This window comes from Benincasa hispida, chromosome 9, assembly GCF_027475165.1.
Source record: "Benincasa hispida cultivar pf3 chromosome 9, pf3_genome.v1.1, whole genome shotgun sequence".
NCBI classification, from domain to species: Eukaryota; Viridiplantae; Streptophyta; class Magnoliopsida; order Cucurbitales; family Cucurbitaceae; genus Benincasa; species Benincasa hispida.
Window position 1 is genome coordinate 59103297 of NC_143486.1, and position 20765 is coordinate 59124061.

A 20765-nucleotide genomic window follows, 5' to 3' on the forward strand; every position below is an offset into this window, starting at 1 on the left:
CCATGAAGTTATATACATATATAATAATTTACAAACCCTAAAACTACTGGAATGTAAGGGGGCAAAAAAAACAAACAAAACACCAATATTTGAGATCATAAATATCAAACAAAATTAACTAGTTCAACCAATCTTGTCCTTTTCAAATACATTTTAATTAACTACATAAGCAAAGAGTTATATTGCAATTAGTTACAACAAGAATCTTTTGCAAATAACAATACCATAATACAGTTAATTATAAAATTTCTCAAAATATATTGGATCCAGTAAAAAGAAAATAAATAAATAAAGATAGTGAGAAATTTTAAAATGAGGGATTAATAATGATAAACTAAAAAGATCCCATTTAATTAAACTGAGTAAAAATTAGGGAGATGAAAATAAAAATAAAATGGTGGGTATATATATAAATGGGGGTCTGATTCACATGGAAATGAGGAAGAAAAAAGGGATTCCACCATTTTTGGATCTAAAATGAAAGCTTGAGAGATAAATCAAGAGCAGTGGAATTTCTGGTACCGCCATTAATGATATCATTGCAGCTTGTAGTAATACAAGAACCTTCTCCATGATCCACTGCCAGCACTTCTTCTTCTTCTTCATTTTCTTCTCCAAATAAACTTAATTCTTCCTTTGGCATTTTCAGTTCCTCGATCTCTGTGCCTCTGCAATTTTTCCTTGGGAAAAACTCGTACTCCATTAATCTGCTACTTCCTTCACCATTTCCTCCTCCGCCGCCGCTGCCGCTGCCGCTGTTGCCGCCGCTCCTTCCCTGTAAGTTCATTTTTCCATCAACGAATTAAACAGAGAGAGATCGTTAAATATTGTGTTCATTTTTAATTTCTTGTTCTGGGTTTTTGTTTTTTTTGGATCATACCTGGTTGAAATTGAAATTGAAACTGAAACCGAAATCGGGATTCGCGTGATGATTCACGACGGTGGAGTTGTTTAATTCCGCGGTGGAATTTGTTGTACTCAGTCCGAGAAAATCGAAACCAGCCGCCGCTAGTGGCGGCGTTTCTGCAGCGGCGATGTTGATGTTCTTCTCTTTCATTAAATTGCTGAAGTTGACTCGTTTCTTCTTAAAAAAATAAAAAATGGAAAGCTCAGTAATGACGATGTTAATGTTTTCTTCGAAAAATATATAGTGGGTTATTGAGATTATAAATACCTTGAAGCAAATATCGCAATGATCAGAATCGCACGAAGGTGGCAGCGACGGCGGCGGCAATTTTGGGATTGAAGAGAGCTCTCTCGAGGCCTCAACGCTGGAATTCCCAATCAAAACTCCGCCACCGTGTGAATACGGCTCACCGCCAGCGAGAAACCCACCATGATTTCCGATCCTCTGAACGACCAAACCCTGGTGGTCAAACCCCAAAACGCCGCCGCCGCCGGAGTCAGTAGCAACCATTACCGGAGCGGCGGCGGGAAACTGCAAGGGAAAATTGGTTAAAGTATTGTCGAGGAGGAAGGTGGGAGAGTGGGATTGGATGAAGTGATGGGGAGGGGACATTTCGGTAATTTTATTCCACTTGTCTTGAAGCCTTAAGCGTTCGAGCTGAGCGACGCCGAGGCCTCTCTGCGGCGGTTTTTTTTGGTGGGGGTTTCTGGCACCGGTTTTTCTGCCGGGTCTGGTTTTGGGCGGTTCGTGGGGCTTGGTTTCTTCTCTTCCTGTGTGGATTGGAGTCGCCATTGAAGAAGAAATCAGAGCTTTTTTTTTTTTTTTTTTTTGGCTTTTTAAGTTGGAAGAATGAGAGATTGGGGTTTTAAGGTTAGAGAGAGAGAGAAGAGAAAGACATGCAGAACTGCCTGTCTGAATAGAAGAAATGGGGACATATGGTTATGTCTATATACTCATCATGTTCTGATTATATTTCTGTTTTTCTTTTTCTTTTTTTTTTTTAGGGTTTCATTAATTTCCCTAAATACTTTTTAATGATATTGAATTTAAAAAATATTAATGCAGAAGTGTATTTGATGGTATTAAATTATAAATTTAGGTTTTGAACTTTGAAGTTTATCTCAATAATTCGGTATTTAAATCTTTTAAAAAAATATTTAATAGGTTCGTAAACTTTAAAAATATCTAATAAGATGTTTAGTAAACACTTAATCTTTTATCTAATAGGTAAATGACATATTTGAAAATTTTAAAAATTAATTAATCTTTTAGTAATAAATGTATATTTTATTTCTTATGAAACTCTCTAAACATTTAGTTTAGTGTTTAGTGAATATACATTGGACACAAAAATTTGAGTATTTGAAGATCTATTATAAGACACTTTTTAAAATTTATTAACCACTTTAATACTCAAATTAAGTTTATAAATCAAATATACACAAATCTAATTAAATATTTTTCATAATGCTTCAATTTATTTATTTTTTCTATACAAATATGCATTATATGTTTAAACTAGTAAATATATATGCATTTGAAGTTGGATTTAACGCTTCTAGAATTCAATGAAATGGTTTTGCTTATAATTTTACGAGTGAAAACATTTATAATTCGGAGGGTGCAATGTAATTTAATTTAATTTAATTTACTCATTGAGAGAAAATTATCATTTATTTTATATCTCATCTTTACATTATAATAGAATTGAAACAGTTGTTTATTTATACTTATTTTAACACTAAAATATGTGTGGTTATACTAATTTGACTAGTGTAATTCAACTAGCCAATGTCAAACCAAAAAGTTAAAAGAATCAATTCACACCCACATCTCAAATTAGAAAAAACTTATTTATTTAAAAATTATCACATGGCAATTTTTTTTTTTAAAAAAAATAATAATTTACTTTCTTTTATAGAAAGATGGGGTTATTACTATTGCTTTCAAGAATCTTAATATTAACAATATTCTAAACTTGAAATTGAGATTTAACAAGCATTTAATTATACATTAAATAAAGTTTGACAAAAAAATATATATATAAAGTTTTGAAGGATAAAATATGTAATAGTATTAAAAAACTTGGAGAGATGGGAAGATTTGGGTATTATATGAAAAATAAGAAAGAATATATATGGAGGTGCAGCTACTATTAGGGTAGGGATTGCAATGATGTACTTTCTTCATATGTGCTCTTAAATTCCAAAAAGTTGAACCCTCTAATGTGTCATTTTTGTAAATAAATAATATATATATAGCTCTAACCCTAGACCTATTTCTCTGTTTTAATGCTCCATCTTTTAGTATATTAGCCATCCTTATCAATTAGATTTTTCTTTATTAGGGTTTAATTAAGATTGCTTTGCCAAAAATTATTGTTAAAAGAAGGATTGATAATAAATAAAAAATATATATTTTAACATATAGAAATGCCAATTGCCGAGTGAGATTAGATTGTTTCAGATGAAATTAATGAGAATATTAGATTATTGCATGCATGCACGAAAAAATAAGTGGAATAAGTTATTAATATAATGAATATTGTATATATTTTTATCGATATTTTTACGTATATCTATTAGATTTGATGTGATTCATGAAACACACCAAATAAACAATAAAATAGTATAATGTGAATATGATATAAATTATATAAATTTTAAGTTTGTTTAAAATGTATGAACGGAAATATTTGTTTATCTAAATATATATTTTTTCATTTTTCATTTTATAACTTTCTTTTTATAATGATCAAACATTTGACATTTTTGTAAGATTAAGATCTCTATGTTTTTGTCGGCATCGGCATTTTTAGACTCTTTGTTTTTGTATGTATTTACTTTTTACTCGTTATTTGATTTTGTTTAAGTTCAACAATATGTGGGTGGAGGATTTAAGTCCTTAACCTTTTAGTCAACGGTACATGCTTATGTCATTGAGTTATATTCATATTTGAGAATTAATTTTTTGTTTGAATATATCATCACAGTCTTAATTATTTGGTTTTTGTAGAAGCGTTATTGTTTCGTACTTGTTTGATAAATATAAATAATACTTACATATTTATTAATATATAAATGAAATCAACGTTAACAAACCATATAAGGAAATAAATATTATTAGATGATCTTCTTGTGGGTGGATTCTGGAACTAAGAATAGAATAGTCAACATCCAACAAATGAAGAGAAGAAGAGTAATACCGAAAGAGAGATGGGCCTTGGCCGAGGCCGAGTCCATCAAGAGCGGCCCAAAGTTTTATGCTAGGTTAAAAAGGGACGAAACCCTAAAAGTGTTAGATAAGAATGTTGGGTTGGTTGGCTTTGGCTCAAAGGGAATTCCTAAAAAAAGCATTCCAGTCAAAAACCCTAATCGGATAATAAATAGGAGGAGGCCCAAAACCTATATAAATAAGAAAGAGAAGAATGTAAACGACAAGTAAATTCTAAAAACAGTATCAAATTCTCTCTTCTCCTTCCAACCTTCTGACTTAAGCATCGGAGTGGCTATGGTTTACACCATACTGATGTCCAGGTTTCTTTTTATTTGCAAGCGAGCTCTCCCTAAAATACTAAATTTACTGTTGTTATCCGATGGAGATTAGATACATTCGTTTGGTCAAAATTTAGCATCAACAGATCTAGTTCTGCTAACATTTCTCATCAAATAATAAACTATATATCATAAACAAGTAGGAAGACCACTTTCCATTTGGATTTACAATTGTTTCGGTATATATACAAACATACATACATATCTATTTATATATATATATAAAACAGTGATTAGAATCATCAGAGAATAATGCAGAGAAGCTTTTTTTAGGTACAAGTAAAAATAGAAAGATGCAAATGTAGGGAGAAAGTAGGGCTTTTGGTTGAATGATGGAAAACAGATGAATAAAAGCTTGGGGAATTCTCCAAAGTAATAACGTAGTCCATGGATTTTAGTTTATAGTAATTTAGTCTGTTTAATTACTTTCGATTTTCTAATGTATTAATCTTTGAATTTTAATGTGTATAACATATAATTTAATTAGCTCATGAATAATTTAATTTTTTTTATAGTACAACAGTGGTGAGGGTGAAAGGATTGAACCTCTAAACCTCTAGGGATAAAGCACATACCAATATCACTTAATCAAATTCACTGATGATTTAATATTCACATGCAAGGAAAATAATGAAATATTAATTTTGATGATGTAACGATATAGTTTTTTTTAGTTTGATGAAATTAAAAGTTCAATGTAAAAAATGATGCACAATTTTTTTTATTTTATTTTTAGTCTTTTTTACACAATATGTAGAGTAAGATCAAACTTATTGACGTAAAAAGAAAAATACTATCCCGATTGAATTATGCTCCTTTTAACGAATAAAATGAATTATTAATATCAAAATCGAGCGAGGTTTAATTCAATTATTTAAGGAGCCCCTCATAGTATACCACATTTTCTCACATGTTTTATTGTCTTTTTTTTTCCTGTTAAGTTTTTTTCTCCCATTTTTCATTTTCTCCTTTTCTCCCTCTTTTTTAACATTTATTTTCCACATTTTTATAAAATCTAGTTGATATTAATTGATTTTCTCTCTCTGTTTTTTCCAAAAGATATTTTGAGCCTAAAATTATTCAGGTGTATCAATTTGAACTTCAATATGTATTGCAATTTTAACCCAATTAAATTTTATTAATTATTGCAAATTTAACCCTTTAATAAGTTCTGATTCTAAGTATTATTAAAAAAATTGGAACTTATGCATTTAATGAATTATAAAACAGCCCAAATAAGTTTAACTCAACATAGTAGTTGGCATGTCCGAGGTTAAATGTTTTTGCTCTCCATCTCAACAAATGTTATACTAAAAAAATTATAAAACATATTACAATATGAAATCGATAAAAAAAAAATTTGTTGAAATTTATGGATTATGAGAAAATGTTATTCAATGATTAATTTATACATTGATCAAACTTATTTTTGTGCAAGTCTTTATTGGATTGAAATTTAATAAGTTTGTAAAGATTTTTACATTCTTTTTAATTAACAGGTGAATTGGTGAAACTAAACCAATGATTAAAAACTCAAAATTGACTTATGTAAGACTACGATCAAAAGTAATAAAATTTATAATTTATAATCTAAATGGATACACTTAGACCAAGCACAGGTCAAAGCTGTTTTTTTTAGTATATGGTTTCTTAATTTCTCCCCAAATTTGTTTTTTTTTTTTTTTTTTTTTTTTTTTTGACAATACTCCCTAGCTTTTAGAAAAACTAGTTAATTTATGGTTTAGAAACTAATTAATTAAGAAGCCATTTATAAGAATTAAACACGCCAAAAAAAAAAAAAAAAAAAAACCAGTCATTATCCAATCCAAATAACTCAAAGCACATCACAAAAAAGCAATTAATTATTAATCAAAATATAGAAACTAATTAGACATAAAATTTAAATTGAGGTTAAAAATCAGTCTCTAAACTTTCATAAAAGTAGCAATTTAGTCTCTGAATTTTGGTTTGTGAAGATTTAATTCCTGGACTTTCAATTTTGTAACAATTTAGTCTTTAAACTTTACTATGTAACAATTTAGTCTCTATACTTTAAAGTTTGTAACAATTTAGTACTTATTATAGAAATTAGAATTAAAACTTAATAAGTTTTCTTGCCTAAATAAACCAATAAACTAATTAAAGACTCAATATTTTTTTTTATAAAATACAGAGGCTATATAAAATCATAAAATTGACATCTAATTTTGGTAAATTTATGTACGTTGAGGACTAAATTGTTATGAATTTAAAAGAATAATGACTAAATTGTTATATACTAAAATTTAGGGATTAAATTGTCATAAAATTGAAGATAAAAGATTAAAGTGTTATAAATCAAAATTTAGAGACTAAATTATTACTTTTATGAAACTTAAACCACCTTTTAACCTTAAATTTATATGTATAAGTGGAGCAACGAATTATTAAAAAATCAAAAATTAAATAATAAAAGCCAATGGGAGAAGGACACGTAATAAAGAGTGGGAGGAAAAGGGCGTAGGGTTTCACACAAGTTATGCGTTAATAATATGGCGGTCAAGGGTTGTGTAGGCTGACCCCAAACCGCGTGACCGAACCACCGAACCCTGTCGACGCGTTTAGCCTGAGAAAGCGGGTCCCACTGCCATCTAGGATTTTATAGTTCGTAATTTAAAAAAAAAAAATTAAAAAAAAAAAAAGAAAAAAGGTTTTTGCCGTCCCACAGCCGTCCTACAAATTACAGTAACCGCCAAATGAAAATCATCCACGTGGCTAAGTGGATCCCACACCTCCCCCTTTCCTTTCCTAGACCTAGATCCTCATCTGGATATTGGCCGTTGCAAAATGAAATGTGAGAGAGAGTGGGTAAAAGACAGATTTTCTTCTTCTTATTATTATTTTGTTTCCCTTTTTTTTTTTTTTTTGAAAGTTAGAGATTCGAATGTTTAATCTCACGACTAATACTTCGTATTATGTTAGTAGTGCTGATATTAAAATTAGAAATGAGATTAGAGAATCAAATATCTGACATTTAAGTCGAAAGTTTATACTTTATGCCAATTAAATTATGCTAATGTCAAAATAGACCATTTTTAAGGGAGATTTTCAAAAATAGAAAAATAAGAAAAATTATTTACACAAAATAACAAAACTTAATTATTTTAGACTTCTATTAGTTTTTATCACTAATAGACACTGACAAACTTCTCCAATGATAGATTTTTATCATTTGCTATCACTATGCTGATAATAATCAGTGTCTATCAATATTTTTTTTGTTATTCCCGTAAATAATTTGACATTTTTTCTATTTGTGAAAATATTTATTTTTTTAATGAAAAAAATTACGAATTTGGATGTATTCTACATAGATGAGGAATCTGCAGACAGAAGTTTTAAAATAGAGAACTCAAACAAAATTCTTATCAAACATTGTCACAAGGATTACGTGTAATAGAATATTGATTTTTTTCAATTAATAAATCCTAAATTTGGTAGGTAAGGTATAAGTATAACAAACTCCTAAACTTTTAAATTGTATAATAATAAAAAAAATTTCAACGTTTTAAACTTTAATTTTGTGTCAGATATATCCATATTTTTTAGTTTCTCAAATTTATTTTCTTCTCATTTTTTTTTTACTTGTTCGAATGGAAGTAATAGTTGAGCTATGAAGCACAAACACGAATACAGCTACATGATACGAATATGGTTGGATACGACGATTCGTCAATTTCTAAAAAATTAAGATATAGATACGTTGAAGGATACGCCATTTTTTATATATTATTTTAATATATATTTCTAAAAAACGAAAATAGTGATACATTGAAGGTATATTTTCTCTCGTTTAAAAAAATAGATTGCTTAGTTTTAGATTGAAAAAATTAGAAAATAGATACATCAAATCGCTCATCAGATACGTATCTGAGAAGTATATCGATATCTGAGGTATGAATTTTTTGCCTCACATGAAGTATCTATACTTTATAATAGTTGATTATTCAAAAACTAAAAAGAAAAAAAAAAATGAAACAGAATCTTGATTAATTATTGTTATTAATCAATCATTTTCTAAATAATTATTAATGTTACGGAAAAAGTAATAGTGATTCGAATTGGATGATGGTGATTGGTGAAAGAGATTGTGTTTGTGTGGTTTAGGTGGGGTCCACAGTGAGGTGGTCCCCTACCCCATTTGAGAGTGGGCTAAGAAATAGGCGGCTGAGGGAGAAAGGAATGAAAGGCTGGTTTGGCACGTGGGAAAGAGAGGAATTTGGGAGTATAGACACGTGTGAGAAAGAGAGAGAGGAAATAAAAAAAAAAAAGATTGCTGAGTTTGGGCGGACATGATGGATTCTTCGTTTCTGGGGCGCAGATTGTGGCCTTGCCCTGCCCTGCCTTTGTAATTGAATGATCGCTTCATGGCATCCACCTTACAAATTATAGTCGCTTAATTAGATCATAATAAAAATTGGTGTAATTATAATAAAATTTTATTAATGAATCAATTGTAGTGAATTTAAATCACAAATATAATTGGATTAATTTTGATCGCATTTATTTAAAAGTACGAATTTTATCAAATTTACTATTCTCGTTACCTCCATTTTTATCTCTGAGGGTCAAGCGCTAATGGTAACGGTAACAATAACATAAATATGTCAAAATTGATAATTTTTTAGCTGTAATAATAACAATAATGATAACTGTAACGATAACTATAATGGTAACGTTAACGATATGACGTAATTCTCAGATGCAATCGGATTGAGTACTCTTCATTTATCAATTATATTGCGTTATTTCATTATAGATTTGATGTGGGGTCCATTTGATTTATTACGTTTTTACTGGATAAACATGACCTAAATGTAAGCTAATAAAAAACTATTAAGTCTGTCATTTAGTCCGAAAAGACCATAATTCTATCAAGACATAAATATTTTAAAACAATCACCCATAAAGTAAAAAGTTTGTTAGAATTTTAAATGAAAACGGGACATAGAACGAGTGAGTGTGTGAGTACCATTTTCTATTCTAAGTCAATGCAAGTTGCAACACCTTTCCATATCCTAATCGTCATCCAACATTCACACCTACTTCTACTCCTTTATGAAAGGTTAAAAGAAATATTGCAACTCTTCAAAAAATTGTACATATTTTTATTTAACTATTGGGAAATGCTTAAAAGATTTCAAGAATTTAGTCTATTATAACTCGTGAAAATAAAAAGTTTAAGTTTTTGAAAGATGATATATGACTTAATTAGTTGAAATCGAAATGAAAATCATTTGTTATTCATGTTCGTGGTCCCACTCAAAATGCCAAGATTCTCTATTTTAGAATTACATGGTGATAAATTAAAAGAAAAATTACTAAACAATATAAAATATCATTGAAGTATGAAGCTAGTTTAATTTAAATTATCTGTGTCTCAAAAAAAAAGAGTATATATATGGATGGACAGAATGAGGGTATGGGATGGAATAAAAGAAAAAAAGGAAGTTAGAGTAACTGTTGCTTGTGGCTTTATACAACTAAGGAAGGAGATTTCCATAACCATATATCTCTAGAGAGGACCACAAAAAAGGCCTACACATAATCACAAACACATATATATATATATATATATATATATATATATATATATATATATATAAATTATCAATTTAGATCTCAATCTCAAGAAACTCAGATCCTCTCCTTAGAGATCAAGGGTTCAGATCTTTATCAAACAAAAGAGGATCAATCTGGGCCATTCAATTTTGGCAGTCCTCATTAATTATTATTATTATTATATAATTTAAAATCTAAAATAGGGTCCCTATCAACTGTTTACTGTTAGTTGGGGTTTTTTTGCTGCTATGGACTAAAATTCAGTACAAAACAAAATGGTCAGACCTAAACTCCATATGTGTCTGGGAGATGTCTAGTAAAACCCATGGCCAAAAAAAAACCATCATCACATATTGCAAAATGGTTGTAAATTCTGAATTCTTCTGTCACGAAACAAACTTCATCAAATACCAATACTCTCTCTCTCTCTCTTTTTTTACTATGATTTTGTTTCAAAAGTGGAGGGGAAATGAAACTCAATTAAGTGATTTTTATAAAAGTGGGTTAAATTTCTCATTGGTATCTATTTGGGTTTCTAAATTTCTAAAAATTTGTTTAATAGATTTTTGAGTTTTTCACTTTGTGTAACGTTAGGTTATTAAATTCACATGTTCAATTATTAGAATAATTAATTGATTAATTGTATGTCTCATGCATGAGATGAGACCTTTGATTTTTAATTTTGTGTTTAGTACAAGAATTTTAAAAATATTTGAAAATTTATAAAATTTTAAGACACAGAGTTAAAAGTTTTGTGACTTATTAGATACTTTTTAAATTTTTTAAATATCAAATAAACACAAAGTTAAAAGTGAGAACTTACGAATGGTTACTATTCTTTTTCTTCTAGGAGAGTATACAAATTTCTTTGAATTAAGTAATTTAGAGACAAAAGATGTATGGTATTCATTTTAAAATATTTAAGTTTTGTTTGATAACCATTTAATTTTTTGTTTTCTAGTAGTCCTTTTAAAATAATCTTTAAATCTTTTATATGGCAATGTTTGAATTCTTAGTCAAGTGTAAAAAAAAAAAAGACGTAAAAACAAGGTTTTAAAAACTATTTTTTATTGGTAAAACAACTTAAAAGATAAAGAAGTATCATTAATTTTTTCATGTTCATTTCAAATTCAAATTTTGCATGAATTTTTTAAAATATTATTGAGAAGTAAATAAGAAAAGAAACTCATAGATAGAAGTAATATTTATAACTTTAATCTTCAGAAATAAAATGTTAATTAGTAATAGTGAATATAGGTGTTAAAAAAAAATCAATATGCCGAAAGCCCAATCAATCAAATCAAATCGAATGATTAGGATTATAAACTAGTCCCTAAAAGAATAGACCATTTTAAAGCCTATATATTTTATCGGACTTAATCTAAGGAATGATGACTGCAAGAGCGAATGCAAGCTAAGGACGACTATTGTGTCATCTTCTTCAACATTTTAAGAGAAGCAACGTCCAAAGTTGAGTGTGAGGGAGAGAGATGAAGAAAGAGAAATTAATGAAATTAGGGGTTTTAATTTAATTTTTCCATTTTCCTTTATTTGTATGTTTTTATATATTTGTTTATGTTTATATTCCCTTAATTTAGGATATATTAATTAATATAAGGTATATATTACTGTTTTATTCCATGTTTATATTTCATAAATATACGGTATATTATTTTTGAGAAAGATACGATGGGTATTATGGGTCAGTAGATGCATCAAAATACTAGGTTGATACACTTGTAACAATCTTACCATATCTCATTCCTAAATTCATTACTAATCAAACGAGTATAAAGGATTCCAAGAAGATCACAAAATAAGAAAATACAAGCAGAAAGTTAAGAGGGTAAGAGAGGAGTTCCAACAGCAAATGAAGATGACAATGGCAGATTACATAAATGCAACTAAGTTAAGGAAAATAGTGGTTGGACTATAATTCATAAAGAGATTAGATCGATTTGACCAGTAGCCAACCAAAGTTTGCTACAGTGATTTCTTCTCCACACTCTTCAATTTCTCTCATTTGTCTCTCTCTCGTCACTCTCTTCCGACTCTCCCATTCATCAATTCCACTTCTCAAAGCTTTCTTGTCTCATTCATCTCCATCAATTTCACATCTTAGATTAAGTTTAGCATTCCTTTCGTCTCTCTGGTCTCTCTATCGATTCTTGGTTTCTTTCTTTTGTCTCTCTCTTTCATATAACCCTTCACAGATATATATGTCTATGTTTGTTTGTTACTCTAAATGCATATTTTTCTCTAGATTTAAACCCATTTCGTCCAACTTTCTCTTTCTCCTTGAAGTTCCAAATGCTTCCATTCCTTCTTCTCCTTGCCACTCCAAACGAAGGATCCCCTTGCCGCTTCAAACAAAGGGTCTCTTTTGTCGCTTCATTCGATTTTTCATGGTGGGGGATAGAGGTTCTCGTTTGGAGTTTTGTAGGGGTTGAAGGATGTAGGCAAGAGTTTGGTAGGGGGGAGGAGGTAAAAGGTTGTTCCTCTTCCTTTCCCAGCCGATGATGAGGATCATATACTTTTTTTTTATTTTTTTTATTTTAAGCATTAGTCTGAACTTTCTTGCATGTTTTGGTTTTGATTCCAACATATTTGTTCTTGTATGTTCACTCTCGACCTTTGCTTTTCATTTTACATTCTACGTTTCACATTACCATGAAGTTTTGTGCATTTTCTGGTTTCTAACTCCACATTATTGGTTTCTGTATGAAAGATGGTTGGTCTCTAATTTTCAGGGAATGTGCTTCACTTTACATTACCATAGAGTTTTATGCATCTTTTGATTTCTAAGGCACATTAGTGGTCTATATATGTCCATTATAGGTCTCTGATTTTCAATTCATGTGTTTCATTTCACATTACTATGAACTTTTGTGCATCTGTTGGTTTCTAATGCACATTGTTGGTCTTTATATCTCCATTGTTGGTCTCTGATTTTCAATTCATTTGCTTCATTGCACATTGCCTTAAATGAAGTGACATCTTTTGGTTTCTAATTTTCCATTATGGTTTTTTGTATCTACATCGTTGTTTTCTGATTTATCGGTATTCATGATATATTTTAAAATTCGAATTTCAATGAATGAATTTCATACATCTAAAGCTGGACCTATTCCCGTTCATTATTTTTTTAAGTAGATTCATATTGGTTGGTCAAACCATATGAATGATGGTATCTCCATTGGTGAATCACAGGATCTGAACATCCCCATGATATCTAGTAAGGGAATGGACATGTCATAGGATGAAATTCATGGAACACGTACTGGTTGAAGCACTGAATGAGGAAATGCTTCAAGGGGAAGTAAGAAGAAGCGAAGTGGATATCAATCTGAAACGACATAAATTGTTAGGAATGCAATGAACTTTGCAAATGACTAGTTGAAAGCGATTGCAGAATGGCCAAAAGAGAAGCGTGCAACAGAGGTCGACTACGTGCGAAAGTCGTGAGCCAACTCTAAGATATTCCTGAATTGCATAACCAACAGAGGGTGAGCTTATGCAAATCATATTAAACTGCGTGCGAAATTCGTGAGCTAACTCCAAGATATTCCTAAATTGCATAACTGATAGAGGGTGAAGCTTATGCAAATCATATCAAACTACGTGCAAAATTCGTGAGTAAAGTCTAAGATATTTCTGAATTGTATAACCGACAGAGGGTGAAGTTTATGCAAATCATATTCTGCAGTGTGCAAGATACAAAGAGCTAGGGGTGTACACGAGTTGAGTTGGGTTGGGTTGAAGGTATTTTTAGAACCAACTCGAAAATTCGGTTTGGTTAGGTTGGCAACCCAAATAACCTAAATAAAGTCTCCAACCAAATCCAACCTGAATTTTGGTTGGGTTGGGTTGTTGGATTATGATTATTTCTTTTTTCTTTTTAATTAAAAATATGTAAATTTATATGCAACACATGACTAATAAATAAAATCTCATAAAATTCAAATGCTAACCCAAATATCTGTGATATTTATTACAAATAAAGACAAATATCATAACAGTTTAAAAGGAAAAATATTAAAAAATCACAAAGCAATCAATATAATGTAATCAAACTTTAAACAAAGATGTATACATATTATTAATATATATAAAATCGAGGTTAGGTTGGGTCAACCCAAATTTTTTTTAACTAATCCACGACCCAACCCAACCCGACAAAAATAGAAAAAGTTGAACCCAACCCAACCCAAGAACAAAACTAACCCAACCCAACCCTTACATTTTGGGTTCAGTAGTCTGGGTTATTCGGGTTGTCGGGTTATTTGAACACCCTTACAGAGAGCTTCTTATCCGTCCCCACAACCTGAAGTTGGACTATTGCAACCTCTTCCTTCAAGAGAATGTTTGATCAACCTGTGTTTTGGACTGCTGGTCCATCAACAACTTTTGTTGATTTATCTATAGTACTTTTCTCAGATCTTTCAGGTGGCTTTGGAATCACTCCAAATGCACCAATGAGAGGGTAAAGCCTCTTGTTCAAGACCCAGAATCAGCACTGAGTAGCTAGACTTATCATCTAGGATACTGGAGTTGGAGGTTTGTCTGGGAAATCAGTTCTAAATACTCCCCTTTTACTTATTACTTAATTTTAGATTTAGTTTTTGATAATGAACAATGATTACTTTGTTTCAATTGTGTATTTATGTTTGTAGTAGATTTGATATGTAATCTTGGTGGTCAATATTTTAATCATGCAATTATGAGTTAGTTATTTTGTTTTAGATTTTTTTTTTTACCTCCAAAAAAGAGAGCTTTACATATGAAACACATGAATTGCATTCTAATTTAATGTACTTTTTTTTGTCCATGTTAACCAAGGTACTTCCCAAAATGACAAAAAATTGTTAACTTTTAATATAAATTAAAATCCAATTAATTTTGTATACATTGGCGAAATATATAGTTTTAAATATATTTTCAAAATATGATATTTCATATGCATAATTATTTGTATTATAAAAAAATAATAGTAGAAAAAAATTACACCGTCTAAAATAACCTACATTCAAATTACGAAATGTTATAATTCAGACTATAATAACTTATACTCCAAACACAGACTATTATAACATATTAAAATAATTTACTCTCCAAACATAGACAATCATAAACCAGACTATAATAGTCAGTATCTTAAAAACAGACTATAATTACACATAGTTTAATATAACTCACATACTATAATAACTTATTTTATGCTCCAAACGGTCACGGAATGTTTTCTCAAATTTTGATGACACTATTTGTAGAGTTGTTGAAGGTGCATTTGTTTTTTTCGAGAGACCAATAAATAGCGATTAAGTTAAAAGATGATGCTATTCTTTTGGGGAGACAAACTCAAACATCAAAGGATTTTTTTTTTTTTTCATAGATTTGTGGTGTGAAGCAATGAGCATGCTCAATCCCAATAAATTTTGGATTCTCCTCCAAAGATCAAAGAGATGGTTGTAGTTTTTTCTACTTGCTTACTTGAAAATTTAATTTTTTTTCATTTGAATGTCCAATTTTACGATTTTTATATGTTTGAGAATTCAATTTTAATAATGGTAGGAATTTTAAGACTCAATTTTTACGATTGAAAGTTTGAAAGTGAAATTGTTCAGGAGTAAATTTTGCAATTTGCCCATTTTTCATAAAATAATTTAAAATTGATTACTAATCTTAATTCTATGTTTAAAAATAAACAAATAGATATTTTAGATATTAGCATTTCATTTTGTTTAAACAAAAAACTAAATATCCCAAATAACCCTACCCAACCCAAATGTATCATAATTGGATTGGATTGAGAGTTCATTATTTTATAAGAGTTGATTGAGTTGAAGAAATTAACCACTCGAACAATTGAATTGAATCTACAATCTACCTCAACCAGGAATGCCCTTAAATGGGAATATGTGAATGGTTTATTTACCAAAATTATATTTTTGAAAAAATGAAAAGAAAACGTGAACTTATATGAACTATAACATCATATCAGGGGGAAAATAAAGGTTTATGTAATTTATTTGTTATTAAATCTAGGCTTAGATAAAGCTACACTTCTGGGAAGTCTAAAAGAAGCACATAGCATCCATTTTCCTGGTGCAACAAGTCGGACCCTTCGCATATCCACATCAACTGCAACCTCAGTTAGTGCAATTCTTATCCTCTGCAATATTCACATCAGGAGCAACATAGACTCATAATGTTGGAAAGGATGAAGGAACCACATGAACAGAAAATGTGAAAAATTGAACATTTTTTAGCATCAAACCTGATGAAAGTCGAATTCTGGATCTCGAGCTTTAGAGAATCCATAAACATGGATCATTGGCAATGTAAAATCGATATCTGATCGGTCTCCTAGTATTCCTTTGAAAGTATCTGGAGTACAGGAAGAAAGACAGTAACGGGATGAGTGGGGGGGTGTTGGTTGGGTTGGGTGGGTGGTGTTAAAATATGATAAGCAGTTCTAAAGTTAGTTACTTATAAGTTCAGAATAAACCATATTCATGATCTAAAGAGAGATATCGTCTGAATCCTAGAATATTTTATGGCATGGCATGAGTGATGGTTGTAGTATGATGTTGAGCAGCTGATGTGTGTGTGATATATAGGTGGGAGAGGGCAAAGGGATCTTGATCAAACCTAGATATTCAGCAGCATCATTTGGCAAATTCATGACAACTTGTGTTATCTTAGGAGCTTTCTCACTTGCAAACATAGCGTTGATGAATCTCCTTCCTTCCATGTTAAAAACCTTGAAAGTGGTAACACACAGTAATGAATGAGAATAAATGCTACCTCATAATCATGATGCTACAGAGATGGAGACTACCAATGAAGGAGAGTATCATTCTACCCTTTTTCTTCAGACGAGAAAGCATGATCAAAGTTGCAAAGTTTTAAAGATCTCATACCTCAATCTTCCTCTCGAGTCTATTGGCTACACTATTTCTTTCCAGATACTCAACCGCATAGGGATTCAAATCATTGGCATATACTTTCTTTACTATTCTTGCAGCAGAGATTGATATTGGACCAACTCCAGCAAAGACATCACCTGTTCATTCCCATTTTTAGAAGAAGAAAGGAAAAGGAAATGGTCAAATCATTATTTTTGTCCCTATAAGAGTCACCGGAGGCAGAAAGTAAACTTTAGAAAATATTCAGAAAATTAAAAACGGAGAAATTCTAAGTGAATCTAAGACAAACATACAAACAACATCATTGCTGGTAAAGACACTTAGTAGCCTGTGTCTCTCCGTTGCAAGCCTTGAATTCCAATACCTGCAAGGGGAAGAGTTTAAAATCATTCCTAAAGCTTTTATTTCCAATTTTACAAATTCCAGTACTTGCAAGGGTTGAGATTATCAAGTTAGTAATTTTGAGGCCGTAGTTTAAGAGTGATTTTGAAATGGTTAAAATCACTTTTGTTGTATTCAAAATTAAAAATTACTTCCATACACCCCTTTCATCTTTCAAAATCAATTTAATGTTTAATTTTACATTTCTAAACATGATTTTCATATCATCAAAATTGATTTTGAATAATTTAAGACAAGTTTGGTAGTGATTTTGAACAAGACTAACTATTTCAACATCACTCTCAAACATGCTCTAAAAAGTGTTATATTACCATTCCAAATATTGTTATTCATGATACAACTTATAATGATAGTTGGATAAAACGGAAGAAATATCGTTTAACTAGCTTTTGAGGATTGGAGAACTTACACTGTTGCCAAGTCCAAATGGAATCGTAAACCATTCTCAACTACTGTGGTCACAAGGGAGTGGTTCCCAGCTAAAACCTCAAGTTGCATTGTCCTGTAATCATTGCTGATGACATCAATCTTATTCACTACTGTTTGTATCTTTGGCTTATTTTTATCCAAAACAACCTGAATGGAAAGGCTGCTTTCTTGTGAGAACACGATTGAATTCCATTATATTTGATAGAAGACACATGCTCTACCTTACCTTGGCTATAAGCTTCTTGTATGGGAGATGTTCATCTCTAAGGTTTAAGTGTGCAATATGTCCAACGGTTTCAAAGGCTGAAGGAATGATCATATCCTGTGGAAGTAAGACCTCCAAAACCTGAAAGTAGTGCAAAGGGACTTTCAATAGGGAATTTCAACAACCAATTTGTGCATTCATCAAGCAGAGACGAACAATATACTAATATCATTTAGCCATAATAATACAGTTTTATCTGACTAGGGTGGTTTAGTCAGGAGCTTGCAAATGCAATATAGTAACTAAAATTATAATCTTTTCGACATAAATACCAAAATGTGTAAAGCAGATAACTTAGAGAACAAAAAATGCATATATGCAAGGGTGAAGTCGTCTTTAGTGGCTGACAGGGTATATGCAATTCTGAAGGCTCTTTTGTTTCACTTTCCGTAGATGAGATGTTCCCAAGTTTTGTGTTGATAATTATCAACATTATTTATTTATTTTAGTTCACCAATATATAGGGTTCAGGAAATTCAAATGTTTAACTTCTTCGTTGAGAGTACATGCGAAAACAAATTGAGTTATGCGCAAGTCGATAACATCATTAATATTATATCATGTAGTGACTCGTGTGCGCACGAGTGTGTGTATATATATATATATATATTTGAGTGTGCATGTGTACCTAGCAATAGCATGCCCCTATCCAATATTTTAGAAGATTATTATATCGTCAGGTAGATGTAGCATTTCCACTTCTTAGCTTCAGAAAAATTCAATCTCATTACTGAGGGAGAGAACTTAACAAAATCAATTCATTTGGTTCCCTTCAAAGATCAATTAAACTATCGTAGTATCTCCTCAACGATAAAAAGCAATTGATCAAAATTGAAAAATGAAATATAGAAAGAATTAGATGAATAAATAAATAACAAACACACCTAAATTTTCCCATTTTGTGAATACCTCATTCATCTGCCAATAATCATAAAATACAGTAAGTCTGCACCTCACAAGCTCAATTGTCGGTTTCATCCTATCTTGGTTATCTTCTTTCAGCAGAGCCTGCAGTACAAGAAACCAAAAAAGAAACAAGACAAGGTTCTCCTCAACTTCAGGCTAATGGGAGATATACAAGAGACATTAAACCCAAATCAAGAAACATGAATGACGTACGAATTCTTATATCAAAATGTTGAACAAGTAACTAACATAACAGCTACCTTAATCGCCTCTGGCAGCTCTTCTTTGCCTTTGCCTGCATATCGTTCGTCCAAAAGCAACAATCTAGTTGAACCCATCCATTTTCCACCCTTAAACCCATCTCCCAACAATCCCTTCATATCATCTACTTCCAGTTCCTCACTTTCCACAACTTCCACAACGAAAAATTCACTTTTACCCATTCTTCTTATCCCATCATCTCTCCCTTCTTCCTTCTTCTCCTTCCTTTTCTTCGGCCTTGACATTTTCGCCAAATGCCTGAAGTTCACATATCCTTTTGAATCAAACGTTTTCACTAGCCTTTCCCTGTACAACACGGGACTTAGAGGCTTCCCATCGCCCTCAGCTTTCCCATAAATTCTCCGGTGCAACAAATCAATACCAATTTCATCTCCATCATCGAAATTACTCCAATTCTGCTCTCCCACAAGCTCCACCAATTCGGCCTCCACCTCATCGCCGGGAACTCTAGCAATGTTGTGAATCCGTGGCCAATTCAAGAGATGGCCACGCAGCCGATTCTCAAGCTCGAAACAGCCTCTGGAAAGAACTCGAAGTGCAACGATGTCGAAAATTCGAGTAAAGGCATCTTCATCGAATATGGCTTCTTCACTCTCCTCGTTTTGCAAATGTTCCCTCTCCGGATTTTCGATTAGGGTCTTGAGAAGAGGTTGAGAATGATCGAATGGGGACTGTCCGGAAACCGATGGAAATGGATGGACGCCCTTGCGAAGAGAAGGTCCATAGGAGAAACTTTGGTCTGAGAACTGTGATTGGGAGTGGACTGTGGTGGAGGAAAACGGTGAGGTGAAGTATATCGGGAGAAAATGCTTCTGGGGGATGATGAACTTCGGGGTGAAGGCTATGAGAGGAAACGACTGCGGCCTGAAGAATAGCTTTGTAACCATAATCTCATTGGCGAGCGACTAGAACGGCGACAAGCAATTTAGAAAGAAGAAACTACGGTGGCGGCGGCCGGAAAGTTGAACGGTTGAAGAAGATAAAGTAATGAACCAACACTCGATGAACGTTTAAGCTTTGAAGCAAGTTTTCTATCTGTAGGGCGCATTTACCGTAATAGACCGTATTAATACAACGATTAAAATAAAAAATCCACTCTCTTTAAACTTTAATCGTTTTAGAAGACAAAAATAATAATAATAAATAATCTAATTGAACCTTAAATTTTAAAATTTGTAATTAATAGATACATTAATTTTTAAAAGATGTATGATCACACAAAGTTAAATTTATTGTCTATTTAATTTTTAACATTTTCAAATTGATTTTTTAGAAATCAATTCAACAAAAAAAATAAAAAATTTGAGAACCTATTATACATTTTTAAAGTTTATAAACTCTATAAATACAAATATAGAAGTTCCTAAGTTAAATTTCTAACATTATATTCATTTGTGCCCCCAACATAAATTCCTAAATCCGCTATTGATCATATGTTGAATTATAGTAGGGTGACTATTGTAGTTTGAAGAAATGTGGATTGAAGACAA

At 31.1% G+C, this 20765-nt stretch overlaps 2 protein-coding genes across 4 annotated transcripts; both read right to left on the reverse strand.

Moving 5' to 3' along the window:
* Positions 1-206: 206 nt before the first annotated feature.
* On the reverse strand, positions 207-1825 carry LOC120087244 (uncharacterized). 2 transcript variants are annotated; one of them, XM_090318210.1, is made up of 3 exons: positions 1175-1825; positions 881-1081; positions 207-775 (listed from the first exon to the last, which is right to left on the reverse strand). In XM_090318210.1, exons 1-3 carry the CDS (start codon positions 1697-1699, stop codon positions 473-475), a joined length of 1029 nt encoding a protein of 342 aa, XP_090174336.1. In that variant the 5' UTR covers positions 1700-1825; the 3' UTR covers positions 207-472. The 2 variants fall into 2 exon arrangements, with proteins under 2 accessions (XP_090174336.1, XP_038900102.2); XM_039044174.2 differs by having other exon boundaries at positions 215-775; positions 881-1084; positions 1175-1823.
* A 14141-nt stretch (positions 1826-15966) lies between these two features.
* LOC120087187 (Met-10+ like family protein) lies at positions 15967-20355 on the reverse strand. Of its 2 annotated transcripts, XM_039044094.2 has the most exons (9): positions 19254-20355; positions 18997-19095; positions 18049-18168; positions 17803-17969; positions 17285-17355; positions 16986-17128; positions 16714-16825; positions 16340-16449; positions 15967-16234 (listed from the first exon to the last, which is right to left on the reverse strand). In XM_039044094.2, exons 1-9 carry the CDS (start codon positions 20160-20162, stop codon positions 16088-16090), a joined length of 1878 nt encoding a protein of 625 aa, XP_038900022.1. In that variant the 5' UTR covers positions 20163-20355; the 3' UTR covers positions 15967-16087. The 2 variants fall into 2 exon arrangements, with proteins under 2 accessions (XP_038900022.1, XP_090174501.1); XM_090318375.1 differs by lacking the exon at positions 15967-16234 and having other exon boundaries at positions 16334-16449; positions 19254-20319.
* Between the last annotated feature and the right edge of the window lie 410 nt (positions 20356-20765).